Raw genomic sequence first — 17,488 nt, 5'->3', positions numbered from 1 at the left:
TGGGTCATGTCTGAGATTCTCTGTTCAGTAGCATGGATGAATTTTAGTGTACAAGAGTATGTGAGGCAGGTCAAAGGTCTCCTGTCTAGCCATCAAAGTTGAGTACTGTGAAGAAGTTCACATTTGAAATGGTGGGGTTGAAGTTCACAGGCAGAGTATTGCACTGTTTTTCTATGTGAGGTGGAAGCTGTTTTTTAATGTCCTTGACTGATTCTAGCTAAGTCTACCACTGACAGGGTTTACTCTTAATTATGCTAACACCTGTGGAGGAGGTCAGGCTCAAAGTAATATGGATGCTTGCATTTTTTCTTAATAATGCACTGTATCAACAAGGCTTTCCAATTTCTCCTCTTGTATTGAAGAGAACTGCTTGATCTTATAGAGTAGTTAATCATCCAGGGAAAAGCATAATGTAAAAGAAGTACAGATATGCATTTTAGTATATTGCCAATCTATGAGAGAGAGAGAGAGAGAGAGAGAGAGAGAGAGAGAGAGAGAGAGAGAGAGAGAGAGAGAATGAATATGAATATGGGGCAGCCTTTAAGGGTTGGAGTGGGCAGTCACTTGCAGTGTGTGCTATGGAAGATTCTTATGGAATTCTTCCTGCCCCAAATTACCTCCCCCATTGCCAGTAGTCAGGGTGTCTTTTGATAAGAAATTAAGGTCTCAAGAACATTTTAGGACATACTTGTGACCTCAGAATACTAAGGGTAAAACTTGAGTAAGGGAAGAGAAGTAGAAAAGAGATCTGGAGAACTAAATATTCATTTTATCAAAATGTCTGTATAAATGTTTCCCCCTTTAATCAAAAGGAGACCTTTTTATTTAAGGGTATTCTATGGTCACTTCTTAGGATTGGGGTGTGTGTGTGGGGACAGAACCCAAGAGTGCTTTACCACTGAGCCGTATCCTCCAGTCATTTAACTTGTATTTTTAATGTATTTTTTGAGATAGAATCTTGCTAAGTTGCTGAGGCTGGCCTTGAACTTGTGATCCTCCTGCCTCAGGCCTTCTTAGTCACTGGGATTTCAGGTGTTTACCACCATACCTGGCTCTATAGTCACTTCTTTTGTAGAGTGAAGAATTCCCTTCTAAACTTTTATTTTCCTATATTGTCTTTGCTTAAAGCAGAAGTTGACCCCTCTACTTAATATAAAATGACCTTTGATTTTATCATGTTTTCCTGCTGTGACTTAACTTTCTCCCAATATAAACAATCTTGAGAATATACTGCTGCTGCTTTTGGAAAAATGCACAAATTCCAATTGCTGAACCATGAACACAATTTCCTCTTTGTTTGGCTTTAGAAATGTGTTCATGAAGTGATTCAAACAGTACTAGATATTGTAGAGATGGAATAAAGAGGCTTAAATAGAGGCTAGCTCCAATGATTATCTCTAGGTATTTCATTTACCATACTTAAATTTATAGACCAATTCTGAAATATGTGAATTCTATGGAAGAGAGTCTCACAATGGAGGTATACAGTAACTAAATGTCTAAACTAGATGTGACAGTAACTAAATGTCTCCCACCAGATTTTCTTTTGTCAGTCAAAGACCTTTGGGTAGGATCTTAAACATAGGATACAATCATTTCCATAAGTATGGAGACGTTGTATTCCCTAGTGTTTGGTAGCCCCAATTTCTCCCTGTATTACATAGCAGTAGTCAATGCAGAGCAACTGCAGGGATTGGGGTCAAAAGCCAAGTGAAGAATTAGGAGCAGCAAGATGGCACCTTGGTCCTAGTGGCTTGGAGTCCTTGATAAGGCATGGACCCAGTGCAGTACTAATACAAATATGGACACCTTATAAAGATGATCAATTGTTAATTTGATACCCTTTCCAATAAATATAGTTTTTAAAAAGGGTCCAACACTTAGAAATGATGTTATTTTTGGGGAGAGAGAAGTAAATTCCTATTGAGAGCCAGCAGGAGCAAGCTGTCCAAGCTGTTGTCCCATGCAAACAGGACAAAGCCCTGTCATTCACCAGTTTCTCCTCCTTGAAGGCAATTTGGAAAGAATCTGTTACTACCTAGCAGCCTCTGAGGTCAGTCCTCTTCCCACCCCAGATAACCTAAGACTCCTTAACGCTGTGGCACTCTCTCTGAGAATAACGAAGTCACCTCTGAGATAGTGAGTTTTAATGGTTCTGCTTCTTTGGTGCTGAGACACAGGGGAGCAGAAAGGGATCCAGGTGATGAGAACCAGATAAAAATCCTATGTGGTCACAAGAATGAAGGGTTGGAGTAGACCTCTGAGTCATCTCTTTCAGATTTAGGGCAAAACTCTGGTTACTAGATAGATAATCTGGAAAAGAAATAACAAAATGCCTGGCTGATTTAGGAAATTCTTGACTGCTTGGAAATATCCCAAACCACATTGATCCTTTTGTTTCTGTTCTCATTTTTAAAAAGTATTATTGAGGGCTGGGGTGTGGCTCAGTGGTAAAGCGCTTGCCTAGCATGTGTGAGGCCCTGGGTTTGATTCTCAGCACTGCATATAAAGAAATAAAATAAAAGTCCATTGATAACTTAAAAAAAAAGAAAAGTATTATTGATCCCTTAGTGTGCTATTGCTCATGTTAAAAAAGTATTATTAAGTTCTGAATCTTCAGTGTGTGCATTTCTAGAAGTAAATATGATATCTCAAGCTGATTTACATAATCTAAAGTAGATATGTGGTTTTTATCTTCCAAAATTGATTCTATGATACCAGTAAATCAGGAAGCTAAGGCAGGAAGATCACAAGTTCAAGGCCAGCCTCAGCAACCTACTGAAACCCTAAGCAACTCAGTGAGACTATGTCTCAAAATAAAAAATAAAAAAAGGGCTGAGATGAAATGCCCCTGGGTTAAATCCCTAGTACAAAAAAATTATTCTATTGTATAGGAGTCCATTAAAATGTGGAGTCTCATCTCCAGTTTACCAAATAGCAGAACTTTGTGCCATAGAAAATTTTATATAGTGAGGAAACAGTTTCTCCAACCATCTATTTTTTAAATTTCTGATAATTTCTATAAAAAACTAGATACTCATGTAAAGTCTGAGTTGAAGGGAATTTGTGCTTGGTTTTTAACCCCAGCTGGTTCAGCCCTCTCCAGGGATTTATTCCTTATAGAGTTCTTGAAATTAAGCATAGCCAAGTTCACACACACACACAGACACACACACACACACACATACACAGCCTAAATATTATTCATATATAAATATAATATATATAATATATATTTACAAACACTGTTTTTTATAACTTTATTGTGCTTTATTTTTTATGTGGTACTGAGTATCGAACTCAGTGCCTCACACATGCGAGGCAAGTGCTCTACCACTGAACCACAACCCCAGCCCTAAACATTATTCTTTAATAGAGCTTAATATTAAGCTTAAAGCTAGGCTTATGTGAACCCATTTCTAGCAAGATGACTGTATTAACAACACCCTGCTGTGTAATGAACAGTTTCATGTGATTTGCACAGAAAATGTTTTGCTTAACATCTGTTCAATTAGTGTTTTCATTTCATTACTGAAGTTTGTCTTAGAACCAACAGGTTCATTTTCCTACTAGATATTTGGAAAGGGACTTCAGTGGGTGCATGCCAGTGCCTTCTGTTGAGATCACCCCCTTGATAGAGTCAATTAGACAAGGTCGATGGCCATGTGTCGTACTCCTGTTTTAGGACAAGACAGCCTCACTTAGCAGTTCTGACACCTGACCCAGAGCAAGAAATTTCCTGGGTGGAAAAGCACCTCAGTTTAGCGCTGAGCTTGCTTTTTTTTGAATGGGAAATAAAGCAGTAAGAAAATATCTCTAGTTTGAACTAGTTTACTGTCGTTAAAGTGAGTAATGAGTTAGGAATGTGTGACAATTTAATTATAAATTGTAATTGAAAAGCAGTTGAAGTGGAAAAAAACAAAGCTAGACAGTAATTAGAAAAGGATTTAGCTCTCCTTTGTTTTAGTTAGTAAATTTATGGACAATTATGGTTGTCGCCTTTTATAAAAGGAAAACATATTACGAAACATTAAACAGATGTTTCTTTTAGCAAAGCAGATTGTCTCTTTATTACCACGACTATTTGTCAATGGGGTGGGGAAGGGCTTCTCTTTATCTCCTTCCTAGTTATCAAATGAAGAGGAGAGCCAGTGATATCTGTAAGACAAGAAAGTCATTTGTATTGGTAATAACATCTTCTCAGGGTGGATTCTGTTGTCTGAAAATGGTTGAGACTGAAAAAGGTAAAGACTAGACACCATCAGTTCCATAGGGAGGATGTGTAAATACCTCAGGGGTATTTCTCAGCCTTCTACCAACTCAGATTGGGCAGAATGAAGGTCATGCTGAGTCTGAAAGAGAAGACTTTTCTTTCAAAACTAGGATTCCCCCCAAACCAGCCATTTCCTTAATCATTTTGAATGAGGTGGTGCAGTTAATTATCTTTATTTGAATAGAAGTTGCCTTTAGAATTCTATGTCTCATCATCCATTTCTGCTATTATATAACTAATAAAAGCTGTCTTTTGCAAGTATATAAGAAACAATTATGGTTCATATTTGACTCTGATCAACAACAATAGCACCCCCTCTCCCCACAGTGGCTTCTTCTTTGAATGTAAAAATGCTATTTGGAAAAGAAAGAAAAAACAGGAGAACACATGTATACAGAACAAATACAGTTTGTTGGTGGGTGGGTTAATGCTTGCCTTTTCATACAGACACACAGAAAGATCCCTTTAACCCAACTGCTAGAAACCCCTGAAGGGAGTAAATAGGAGTTTTGATAAATGGAACCATATTTTAAAAGTCTGCAAAAAGGTAGCCATTTAGGCAGTAATTACCCCTAATTTACTTGTTTGATCTGCTTGGATTTTAATAATTTAGATATTTACTGAACAAGACTCAGCTGTACGGTGAGTGGGCATGGGGTAGGATACAGGTGGTAGTTAATACGTGCAAGCGTGAGCACAAACACACACACGTGTGCATACCACTCACAGGCCATAATTTTTCCAGGAGGTACTTGAGATCTGGAAAAATAAAACTTTGTACCAATTTTCTCATGTATATTTATCCATTTTTCATGTGAACTAGGTCTTTGACTGCCATTTCCTTCCCAATGAAGTCAGGTATGTTCACAACGGTTGCCCGATTCTTGATGAAGACACAGTGAAGCTTCGACTTTACAGGTGAGTGGACTAGGAGCTCTGATTATGTGTTGTCAGACAACAATTCTGTTTACTTAGGGTTTTTTCTGTCGCTATATATTATTATGAGGGGAGTTAATAGATTCCAAACAAGAAAGTAATCAATAGAAATTGGAGGCCTGAGTGGTAAGGCAAGAATTGTGGCCAATTTTCAATCATCTTCATTTGAATTATTGTCTTGGGGCTTTTTTACAAATTACTAACTCCATCCTGTTTCTATTTAGTGTTCTTATGCAAGTATCTCTGGTATCCCAACCTATAATCTATAGTAAGAAAAAAAAGTTACAAATAGCAAATTCTTCATGGGAATCAATTAGGAAATATGCTCCAAAATTGAATGAATTTTTTTTTAATAACTAGCTGTTCAGTTACAGGAAATACAATATCTTCCACTTTTAAACATTAAATAATTCAAATGTGCTTAAAATCAATTACAAAGCTAAACATAGAGTGATCATATGACCCAGTAATTTCCCTTCTAGGTATATACACAAGAGAAATGAAAGCCTATGTTTGTACAAACACTTGTACAGGGATGTTCATGACAGCATTATTCATAACAGCCAAAAAGTTGTACCAATTCAACTGACAATGGTATACCCATATAATAGAATATTATTCAGACATGAAAAGGAATGAAGCGTGGATTCATGGGACAACTTGGCTGATCTTTGAAAACATTATGCTAAGTGAAAGAATTCAGACACAAAAGGACAAATATTGTATGGTTTCATTTATATGAAATGTCCAAAGTAGGCAAATCCATAGGAACAATAGATTAGTGGTTGCCAGAGGCTGGGTTAGGGGCCATTGGGGCGTGACTACATGGGTATAGATGTCTTTTTGGGGTGATGAAAGTATTATGGAATTAGATAGTTAAGATATTTATATAACTTTTGTGAATATATTAAAAACTATTGAGTTGTACCCTTTAAAAGAATTAATTTCATGATATGTGAATTATATAAAAAATTAATTTTAAGGTTATAGTTATGGTATTTCAGACTTCATAGAAGCAAGTGAGGACAGGGTAGGTGGAGTAGGACTTTATATAATTGTTTACTTGTCTTTTTTTGTTCTTGAGAGTATTTGATTAAAACAGGTTGGTATAAATTTATTGTAAGCACTACAACAATGCATTAGAGATTTGAAGAAGACTTTGGAACCGTGAATCATTCTACAACATTTATAACCACCCACTACAGATCAGGGGGTCCACACAGACCATAGGAAACTCAAGGATGAAGATGCACAAACTCTTGGTGCTCTTGGTTAAATGCGAAAGATGGGCAGATAATTAGAATGCAGAGCCACAAGTGCCTCGAAAAAGGCAAAATACTGTGCTCAGAAAATCAAGTGGCACCCACTTTCCTTAGAAAGCTAAAAATCATCATGCAAGGCTTTCCAAGACTTTAGTGTTAAAAGACAGACTTCAAAGATCTTGCTGGGAAGGGCTGAAAGGCTGATGAATTCTAGCTGCTCCTACTCCTTCCTTGAGTTTCCCTGGGGGAATAAGATTGGTAAAGTACACGCAGGAAGGCTGCCACTGCTTGTCGTTTGATGACATTTGAAATAGAATATCCAGCATAGTTGGGGGCAGAGATCAGGGAGCATGTTTATTTCCCTCCTCCCTCTTCTCCAGCTTCTATGGCAAGTGATTTGACTTCTTTATGCCTCAGTTTCATCATTGCAAAGTTAGATTGAAAATGCCTTCAATAGCTTCTTCTAAGTACTGAAAAAGATACCGCAGTAAGGAGTTCAGCATAGAGTTTAGTGTGTTATGGGTCGCAATAAAAGCATATCAACAAAGAGCTTAATTATTAATGTAAATACATCACTCATTAATTTCAAACTCTCAAAAAAATAAAACAAACAACAACAACAAAACCACATGACAACACATCTCTATTAGCCTCTGCAAATACCCTGAGAACAGAGTCCGCAGAGGATAGAAGTAGTGGAAGTAACCATTGCTGATACGATTTACATGGCAAGCAGACCTTGAATGTCCACCCGTTTTGTGGTATTTCTGAAGAACAAAAGGGCCTTGATACTACAGAAACTCCTTGCCCCTTCACTCCTGAATTAAAACTCAATCCATAAAGAATATAGGCCTTATACCCCTAAATTTGTTATGTTGGAGGTGAGACTCCAAGGTCTCCGCAGTCCTTACCTGTCAGTATGGATGATGAGCTTGAGAGAGGCATTGAAAGAAAAGGATTGGAGGGAGAAGCAGCAGCAGGAAAAGCATCGACACCAAAGTAAAGAGAAGGGATGAGACCTGAGAGGTTGAGAGTACAGCAGGAAATTAAATCAAAACTCCACCTGAGGCAAAAATGTGTGAAGGCCAGGTTTTAAGCTTCAAGCTAAGTGCTCAGGTATCCGAAGTGTCTGAGCACCAATACTTATTTCCTTTGCTTTGTCCTCTCTACAGATTCACTGAGACAGACACCTTCACTGAAACCTTTACCCTGCGGGTCTATCTCATGGAGCCAGACTGCAACATTATCCGCATGAGTAGCAATGTCCTGGAGGTGTCTGAATTCTACGGCCTGTCCCGAGCCATTGATAAGAACCTGCTCAGATTCGACTATGAGAGGACGGCGGGCCTGGAGTGTACCGTCAGGCTGGACCCTTTGAGAACTAGGCTGCCAGCTCATGGCCAGATGGTTGTGGTGGAGCCTCGCCCAGAAGGACCCCGTGGAGATCAGCCACACAGTTTTTTCCCTCAGACCCGTATGATAAATTTCAGTATTTATCTGGATATTACTAAAACTGACAAAAATATCCATGAATGGTCACCTTCCACTGTAACAAATAGTTCTACTTAATATAATTTTAGCATCTTGGGAAGAAAATGTAGGTTAGTGGTTAAGTGCATGGATTTTGGAATCAGAAAGATCTGGATTTGAAAACTCCTTCTGTTATTCATTTTCTGTGTTATTTTAGTTATGAATCTTCTGTCTAAGCCTCTGGGAGATGGGAAAAGATAATAGCTGCTCCATAGGGTTGAATAAGGATGGGAGTAAAGGAGATCACACACAGGATGGGCTTAACACAGTGTCCAGCTCACAGGAAGTCCTCGTTAATTGTCAATTGTTATAGTAAAAGCAATGGCAGCAACAGTAAGAGTGGTTTATTTATACTTCATTAGATATTATTGGATTGTGATCTAGCTTGAAGTAGAGCTGGTAGGTAGCCTGGTTTAAATCAGGAAGCATTAATGGATAAGGTTCCTTCCATTATTCATTCAATTAATATGTTGGATACTTCCTATATGCACAACAATGTCTTAGGAACTATGAGAAGAACAAGAAATATAAGGAATAATCCATGAATGTAGTAGTAATACTTGTAGTAATATCTTGCATTTGGACAGAAGTTTACCACTAAAGATACACTTGAACAAAAATAGTCTCATTTCCTCTTCACAACCACCTGTCTATGAAATGGAGTATCTGTTTTATGCGACATGGAAATGAAACTCAAAAAATAAGTAGCCTATGATTGTCATACACCTAACAAGTGAAAAATGCAGTTGGGTAGAGACACGAAGACTACTGGAGAGAGAATTATGGTTTTTGGTAAGACAGCACAGGTTGATTCAGGTGGTTCACTGAGTGTTTAAGGGAAGGTTTAGAAAAAAGGATTAATTAGACTGAGAAGGACATGCAGGATTGGAGTGTGTGATGAGCACTGTGGGAGAGCATTTTGGTGAGTAGAACAGTCTAGTAGAGATTGCATGTTGGAGCCATGAAGCTGATGCTCTCAAGGGAAGATGAGAGCTAAGCAGTAGGCGCTATAGTGAGCCACTGGCCTGTTAGTTAGAGATATGCAATCACCAGAAAACATGTTTTATTTTTTTCCTCTTAGTCTAACTTTGGATGGGCAAGAGAACTGGTCTCTTGTTCTTTTCACTGAAGGAAATTATAAGCTTTCAGAATAATGCTAACCCTAGGAAGGGATTGGAAGGTACATCTGAGTATTCCTGGGGTCTGTAAGAATGAATAAATGTCTAAAGGTGGGTTTTTGTTTTTACACCCGTGGTATTCAAGTGGCTAGCTTAATGCAGCATTGTTCATTTTAGAACTGGGAATGGAACTGAAGTGTCCAGGCGGAAGCTGTACCCTGGAATTGAAGAAAATAGCAAGTCTCCAAGTGAGCTGTGAGGAGTTCCTGATGATGGGGCTTCGTTATCAACACATGCAACCCCCTTCTCCCAACATTGATTATATCTCCATCCAACTGGACCTCACAGATAGCAGGAGTCAAATAGTATACAAGGTACAGTGGGGTTATGGGTTGATGACCTGGCTGACTCAGAGGAAGACAGCCAACTGCACTGAAGGGCTCATGCCACTTCCCAGGCCAGGAAGAGTTCCTGGGCCCTGGAGAGTAACACTGCCTGGCATCTCAATGCAACTTCAGCCTGTTTGTTCTGCCAGCAAGTGCTTAAAGCGATATCTTTTACGTGTAATATTAGATAATTTCTCTCTCTGGTTCTCGATCACTTAAGGCAGCTTGGAAAGGATTGGGGCTGATTACATATTAACAACCATTTTTGCTCTTTACCAGCAGTATTTCCCCCGCCCCATGCTCTAGTGCTGGGAATTGAACCTGGGGCCTTGCACATGCTAAGCGTGCACTCTACCACTGAACTGCATCCCCCAGGCCCTTCCAACACTTTTCAACCTGATGGTTTGCCCTCTCTGGCACCTTCTCTTTAATATTTCCTTTTCTCCTTCACATCAGGGGCTTCACTGTGCAAACCCACAGGCAACCAGGAGGGAGGGGAACCTCAGTCCCACTTCCATGGTTGTGACCAAGGATCTCATTTTCAGTCTTTCAGACTTCAGGACAGAGGTCTGGGTCGTCCCAGCCTGTCTCCCAAGGCTTTTTCCATCTTCCAGTCTCTTAATTTCTCTTGCCCCACCTCTTCTTGATTTCTTCACACTGAAATGACGACTGAAAGTGGAATCAACCTTTATGAAGTATCTAACATGCTTGTTACTCTACAGTCTGCTTATTTGGGAAACTGGGGGCAAGAGCACACCTGCTTAAAAAGCTCGGTTTGTGCTGGTGTAAGACCATCCAGGATGACATCTGGAAAGACTTCCGTTTTTACAATCTGCCTTCCCCTAGGATCTGTCCTAAGAGGCTCAGTGAAATAGTGAACATTATTACCCCGTGGAATTGATAATTCAAGAAGTAATAAAGACATGACAAAACAAGATCATGGAATTTTAGATTTAAGATCTGGAAAAATCACTTCCAGGTAGTCGGGTCTAATTTATTAGGAGCTTTTAAAGGATGGATTTCTGAGTCTAATATCTGAACACTGGCCCAGGTTGCCTAGGTTCAAATGTCTGCTTATCCATCCACGTGACTTTGGACTTCATGTTTCATTTCCTTCAGCTTAAAATAAGGATAGTAGTACCTCTTTCTTAGAGAAACTAGAGGATTAAAAGAGACAATAAAACCATACTTATAAATAAAACCATATTTGTGCTTGGCACAAAGCCAGACCCAGATTAAGCATATTTATGTTTTGCTAGTTTAAAAAGCCACTGAGTAAAAAGTTTAGGATAAGCCAGGTTTGGAAATAATTGGTTGAGTCTAAGTCCCTGTTTTTGGCAGTGGTGACGCAGAGAAATTATGTACCTGACCCACACATGCATGCCTGTTTTATGAATGCTGTGATCAAAACTCTAGGTCTAGATGTTTTCTGTTTGTTTTGACACAAACTCCTTTCCCATTTCAGTCTAAAAACTTAGAGACATTTTTCTTTCCAGCTGATTTTTCTCGGTCTATTGAGTTAGGGTTTTACTATATTTTTAGATCTGTTTTATTGGGAGGTTGGGAGGTTATCCTTTTGAATGACCTCCATGCTTTATTTAGCATTAACCTATTCTATAGTCAATTTGGTTTGTCACAGCAGATCCATTTCTGAAGATGAATATGCTCACGGCAGAGAATATTAAAAAACAGAACAAAGTAAGAAGAAAATAAAATGAGCTGTTTTGCTACCATTTTTACATACAGAGACATACCCAGAGGGGAGGTACACATACCAGAACTGGTTTTATGAAATTGAATTTATATCACACATGAAGTTTTGTACATTGTTCTTTTGTTATTTTTTTATGACTGTAGAGTTCATCCTCATAAAGTAACTATATGACCATTTACCCATAATTTCTTGTACATTTTTAAAGGTCTTTCTCTTTACATTTGCCTTTTGACTCATTTGAAATAAATTTTATCATATGGTGGAACACGAGGAATTATTTTTCTTCCAGTAGCCAAATTTCCTACACCATTTGTTGGACAACCACCTTGCTTCCCATTGATATTAATGATTCTTCTATTGGGTGGTAAGATATAGAGAACGCTGTTTTAAGGCTGGCTCTTTGGTTCTTTAGGTTTACCTACTTATAGTCATGCTGGTACCACATCATCCTATGTATAATCAGTCTGTCAAGCTCTTCATCATTGCTTCTCTGTAAAGCCATTTCCCCCTATTTTTAGTCCCAAATAAATAATTAAATAATTTATGTTAGTTTTTTTTTAAAGCCCTAAGGAGTTTATCAGTATTGGATTAAAACTATAAATTTGTTGAGGCAGAGTTAGAATATTATGGCATTGAGGATATTAAATCTTCTTGTCCAGAAATAAGGCATCTCACTTTATCTGGGCAAATGTTATACATTTCTATAATGTGTATAGTTTCCTTCATGGAAGTTGAGCACACAAATTAAACCCAGTCCTGGGCAGTTTATTTTTGTGAAACTGTTGTGAATAGAATTCCACCCCCATGATATCTTCTCATTGGTTATTGATGAAAAACAGGAAAGCTATTTTTTGGTATCATTTTCATTTATCTGGCTTCTTTCCTGAATTTAATTATTTAAAGTGTTTCTTTCAATTCTTTGCACTTTCAAAGACCATAATTACATCTTATCACAAATGGTGATAATTTTGGTCTTTTCTTGTAATGTTTCCTCTTCAACTCTATTCCCCACAGGTTTGACCAGAATATATTAAATATAATGTTGCTTACAAGCTTCTTTGCCTTGTATATTTTATCCATCTTAATGACCTACCTTGACTTTTTCAATGCTTCTTGCCTTAAGTTCATCTTTGTTTGGAATGAATGTGGTTATTCTGCTTTTCTCCCTTAACATGATATGTGTGGGTCATCCTTTCACTTTTGATCTTTCAGTATAACTTTCAGTTCCTTCCTATAAGGTACATTTAACTAAGCATTTTCACAGAATTTCGTAAGAATTTTCTCAAATAAGGAAATACAAACTATTTATATTTGTGGGAATAATGGATACATTGTTTCTTACTTTTCTTGATTTTATGCCTTCTTGCTAATTGAAAACATTTTTGCTTATCACCATGTACAAGGCCCTGAGTTCCATCTTCAGAACCACAGACACAAAAAATTTGTCTTGCAAAATAGGTTAAGGTCTGGGGATACAGCTCAGTTGGTAGAATGCTTGCCTCATATGCACAAAGCCCTGGGTATAATCCCCAGTACCACCCACAAACACACACACACACACACAAGTTATACTTTCTTTGCCTTTATCTTACCTGCTTATAGAAGTCCTTTATCTCATTTTATATTTTATGGCTCCTTCCTAGATATGCTGAGGGTGAATGCAGTTGATCCTTTCTCCTGGCAATTGCCCAACTCCCATGCTTTGTTTATATAATTTGCAATTTCTGTTCTAATTTATGATCGTGATACCTTATTATTTCTCATATCATCTGTCTTTTAAGTAAGCATTTTTGACATTGGTATCCATTTTAATTAACATTTAAAATAACATTTATTTAGACTTAAGACTTAATTGATCTCAGTGTATTACACTGGTTCCTTTTAAATCATGATTTACCATTTCTTGACTTTTCATACTATGCATCTTCAAATAATATTTTTCTCATGGCACATGAAGAATCTCTATATCTTAGGATGTCATTCATTTGCCCGTGTTGCCATGCAGTGGGAAGAGGAGGGGTTGTCTTTTCCTATTCTCTCTTGCAGTTCTCTCTTCTTCCAAGCTTTGCTGGCTACTTTCTGAACTTTTGGGCTGGTGCTTTTGGGGGCTGTTGGAGAGACAGGGGCCTTGTTTTCTCAGGCGCTGATGGAGTATGGTTTCATGTTCTGTGAGCCTAGCAGATGTTTCAAGCTGCTTCAGTCTCAGGAGCAAGTTCATGGTTTCTCTGAACAGCCCTGTCACAGGGGTCTCTCCTTGTAGCTCTCTTAGAGGATGCATTTCTAACCTGAATGGTCATTTGCAAATTTTCCTGCAGTCCCTAGGAGGTGATTCCTATCTCTAGCTTTATGCTGCTAGACTTTTGGCCTCTGAAGGATGCTCCCTAAAGGTCAGGGTCCAGGATAACCCCCAATCAGCCCTTTGTCCCATGTGGCTCATTTCTGGAAGCACTCATATGTCCCTTACTGCCACAAAAAATGACAGGCTGCTCCCAGCACCGCCACCATTGTTCTTCTGCTCTGGCCTCTGCCCTTGCTCAGGTATGAGCTAAGAATTTCCTTCTGTGTCCCCACCTATAGAGCACACTTACAGGCTATCTCAAGGAAACTTCTCTCCTGACACCTGAGATGAGGGATGTGCCATTGACCCATCCTTCCTGCCTTGAGGGGTGTGTGGTGTTGGGTGGGGAAAGTGAGTCCACACAGCAGAGGGCTCCTTTGTCCAAATACATCTCTGTCTCATACTTCTCTCAACATTTTGGTATTCTTATAGCAGAGGAGAGAGTCTTGGAGTCTAGAACCATTCCTAGACAATTTGCTAGGTAAATTTTGAATATGGGATCTGTCTCACACTCACTTTGAAATCTGATGTCCCTTCTATTGGAATGTCATTTGAGATTGAGCCAAGAATTCCATTTTTAACTTTGTGTTGCATATAGACTACCACTCCTAGTCCAGGCCAGTGTCCATCAGCATGACACTGGCTAATTGACCTGGTTCTGTCAACAGTGGGATCCATCACATTCTGTGACAGCCAGAATCTACTGCTGTGAGGATTCTTTCCACCCAGAGCGTGCATTGAGAATGCAGATTATATGATGTCATTGCATGGTTTCTTTAGAAAGCTCTCTTATTGTGTAGCTCCTAATTTTTTTTTTTTTTTTTTGGTACCAGGGATTGAACTCAGGGGCACTCGGCAACTGAACCACATCCCCAGCCCTATTTTGTATTTTATTTAGAGACAGGGTCTCACTGAGTTGCTTAGCGCCTCACCATTGCTGAGGCTGGCTTTGAACTCATGATCCTCCTGACTTAGACTCCGGAGATGCTGGGAATACAGGTGTGTGCCACTGCACACAGCCATAGCTCCCAATTTTTAAGATGCTTTTCTAGTTCAAGTGTTCACTTGCTACCAAACAGAGTGAGCCTCCTTCAGTTGCACAAGCACAGAGTCATAAAGACATTCTTCCTTCATCCTTCCCCCTGACCTCCTTAAAACCACGTGTCAGGAGGTGGGCAGGGTGGCCGGAGGAAGCTGGTGTGCATGCTAGACACTGCCAAGTGCTCTGCTGTGGTTATTTCATTTAATCCTCACTAGATAATTGGGAGTCTAGAATTCCCATTTATAGATGGGAGAAAAATGAGATTTGGAAGTTAGATAACTTGTCTAAAGTCACACAAATTATAAGTGCAGGAGATGGAATCGTAAGCACAGTTATTTCTGATGCCAAAATAGGTGTTCCCTTCTTAACCCTTGATGCATATTGGAGTCACTGGGGAGCTCTAAAAATACCAAATACCACTTTTCTGGTCCCCTCCTTGGAACAATTAAGTGAGAACCTTAGGAGGTGGATTCTGGCTGTCATGTGTTAAAACTCTCCAGGTGATTCCAATGTGCAGCCAGGATTGCAATCACAGCTGGATGTGTCCTTTGGGCTGTAGCTTTATTACGTATCATGCTGTTAATCCTGTGCATTATAGCTCTATTCATATGATTTCCCTCTTCCTATTTTCCTTCTCCTTCAAAAGTCAGAGAGTGCGTGGTTGCCTGTCTACATCAGAGCTGGCATTCCGAATCAGATTCCAAGGGCTGCGTTCATGGCCATGTTTATTCTGGAAGTGGATCAGTTCATCCTGACCTCTTTGACTACGTCAGTTCTGGACTGTGAAGAGGATGAGACCCCCAAACCCTTGCTGGTGTTCAACATTACGAAAGCCCCACTCCAGGGCTACATGACTCACCTGTTGGATCACACCAGACCGGTCTCCTCATTCACCTGGAAGGACCTCAGCGACATGCAGATTGCCTATCAGCCTCCTAACAGCAGCCATTCTGAGAGGAGAAATTATGAGGTAAGAAGGAAGAGAGGCAGAGTCTCCAGCCTCATTTTTATTCAATTATTCCAGAGGCCATTTCTGACTGGATGATGTAGCACATATCCGTAATCCTAGAGGCTTGGGAGGCTGAGGCAGGAGGATCTCAAGTTCAAAGCAGCCTCAGAAACTTAGTAAGGCTCTAAGCAACTTAGCAAGACTTGGTTCAAAAATAAAAACTAAAAAGGGCTGGGGATGTGGCTCAGTGGTTAAGTGGCCCTGGGTTCACTCCCTATAACCCGCGCCCCTTCCAAAAAAAAAAAAAAAAAGAGGCTAGAGGCTACTTCTGTCAATCCTCCGTTATGTTGATACATTCTTTGCCTCAGAAGAGAATCATCAGTGTAACTCAGGATGCAGACTAAATGCCAGGGGAAGCCATGCAGAGACAACCCAGAGAGACATGGTGGTGATCAGCTGAAGAGAGAGCTGGTCCCTCGGCAAGTAGCTGCAACTCAGCTCTAACTGGTTGCTGCCATGTAGAGCCACATGGGTCTCTTTTCACCATCGTTCTCATCTGTCCAGAGGAGCTGGAAATCTATAGTTTCTCATAAAAAATATCTTCACCTTTTAAATATAGAAAACATAAAAATTGTAAAAAATATTTTGCCAACAATAAAGTCTTTCTGAGGGCCACATCTCACCCAGGGCTTGCCAGTTTGAGAACTCTGGTGTCCCCCTACAGCCTTCTTGCATTATATAGACCACTGAAGTTAGAGATGAATTTGTTCATGACTTTTTTATTAATAACTTCTCTTTTTTATTAATACCTTCTCTTTTTATCTTGTTTGTAATTAACAATATTGACTCAGGGAAGGAGAAGCCATAGTCTGATCTGATAACTAATTTTGCTATCAAATACTCTCCACGAGGAAGTCCTCCTTCTATCTGATCTAAATCGCCTTTGCTGCAGGTTCAGCCTCTTTCCTCTTGTTTTGGATTCAGTGGAAGTTGAGAACAGCTGGTTACTGTCTTGCCTATGATAACACTTCACATCCTTAAAGACCCACCAGCAAGTCATTCAGACAGGATGGAAAATTTAAATAAGCAGATTGAGAAAGACTTGAGTTCAGGTTTATTAAGGAAAATGAGTGTTCCTGGGGTTACCAGACTGTCTTCCATGTAATTTAGGCATTTGCAGCATTTAGCTTCAAGGGCAATCCAAAGGCTTCAGGCTGTAAGAGCTATGCATTGCCCTTTGCTTTTATTTTCTTCCCTTTTTAATAGAGTGTGGCAGCTGCATTTTCTTTCCTTCCCTGGCCTATCATTCCTTCCCTGGTATGAAGTAATTTTTCATTATGCATCCAGTTTTACCCTGAGCTCACAAACAAAGCGCTGCCATTCCGGCTGTGTTCTATGTGTATTTTCTGGCATTATATAATGTAATCTTAGAGCAAAACCTGTCCAAATGTGGTCTTTTTCTTTCTTTCTTTTTTTTTTTTTTTTATTAGGTGGTAAATCCCAATTTTCTCAGTGGAGATTATGCATTTTTCAGGTTTGTGGGCAGAAAGCCCCGGGCCTAAGGCCCAATCTAATGTGTATTTACACCTTTCAAAAAGTCATCTCGTGTCCCTGTTGAGTTTCATTTTTAGATTGTTACTTTGGCACCTTGAATTGGTTTCTTTTGTTATTCAGTATTTGGGGATATGTTGCTACTAATTATTTTTTTTATCTTCTCAAATGGACCCCACATTCTTCAGAAATAAGTAGTGTCTCTTGTAATCCTCTGTTATAGTTCATCCTTCTTTTCAAGAATGTGGTGCTATGTAAACATAGCATGTGGCTCAAATCTTATCACATGGCTTCTACTTATTAGTTATGAACTTTATAACTCCTAAGCACAACTAAGCAAACAAAAAAATCTTGTTACTTAAATGTTTTTCTTAATGGTGGGTGCACTT

General features: G+C 39.2%; 1 protein-coding gene across 5 annotated transcripts in view; it reads left to right on the top strand.

Annotated features, from left to right (window-relative positions):
* Positions 1-17,488, top strand: part of Frem1 (FRAS1 related extracellular matrix 1) — a 164,877-nt gene that overhangs the window by 35,915 nt on the left and 111,474 nt on the right. For 4 of the 5 annotated variants that reach the window (XM_046467407.2, XM_058586346.1, XM_058586348.1 and 1 more), the window contains exons 3-6: positions 5,097-5,191; positions 7,644-7,945; positions 9,297-9,493; positions 15,246-15,569. In XM_046467407.2, coding sequence (XP_046323363.1) covers positions 5,097-5,191; positions 7,644-7,945; positions 9,297-9,493; positions 15,246-15,569 — 918 coding nt within the window. The remainder of the gene's footprint in view (positions 1-5,096; positions 5,192-7,643; positions 7,946-9,296; positions 9,494-15,245; positions 15,570-17,488) is intronic. The other variant, XM_058586347.1, reaches the window with a different exon arrangement.

This window comes from Marmota monax, unplaced genomic scaffold (genome assembly GCF_021218885.2).
Source record: "Marmota monax isolate L192 unplaced genomic scaffold, Marmota_monax_Labrador192_F-V1.1 WCK01_AAM20220418_F8-fsc00033, whole genome shotgun sequence".
Classification (NCBI taxonomy): Eukaryota; Metazoa; Chordata; class Mammalia; order Rodentia; family Sciuridae; genus Marmota; species Marmota monax.
This window is presented reverse-complemented; position numbering and strand designations above follow the sequence as displayed.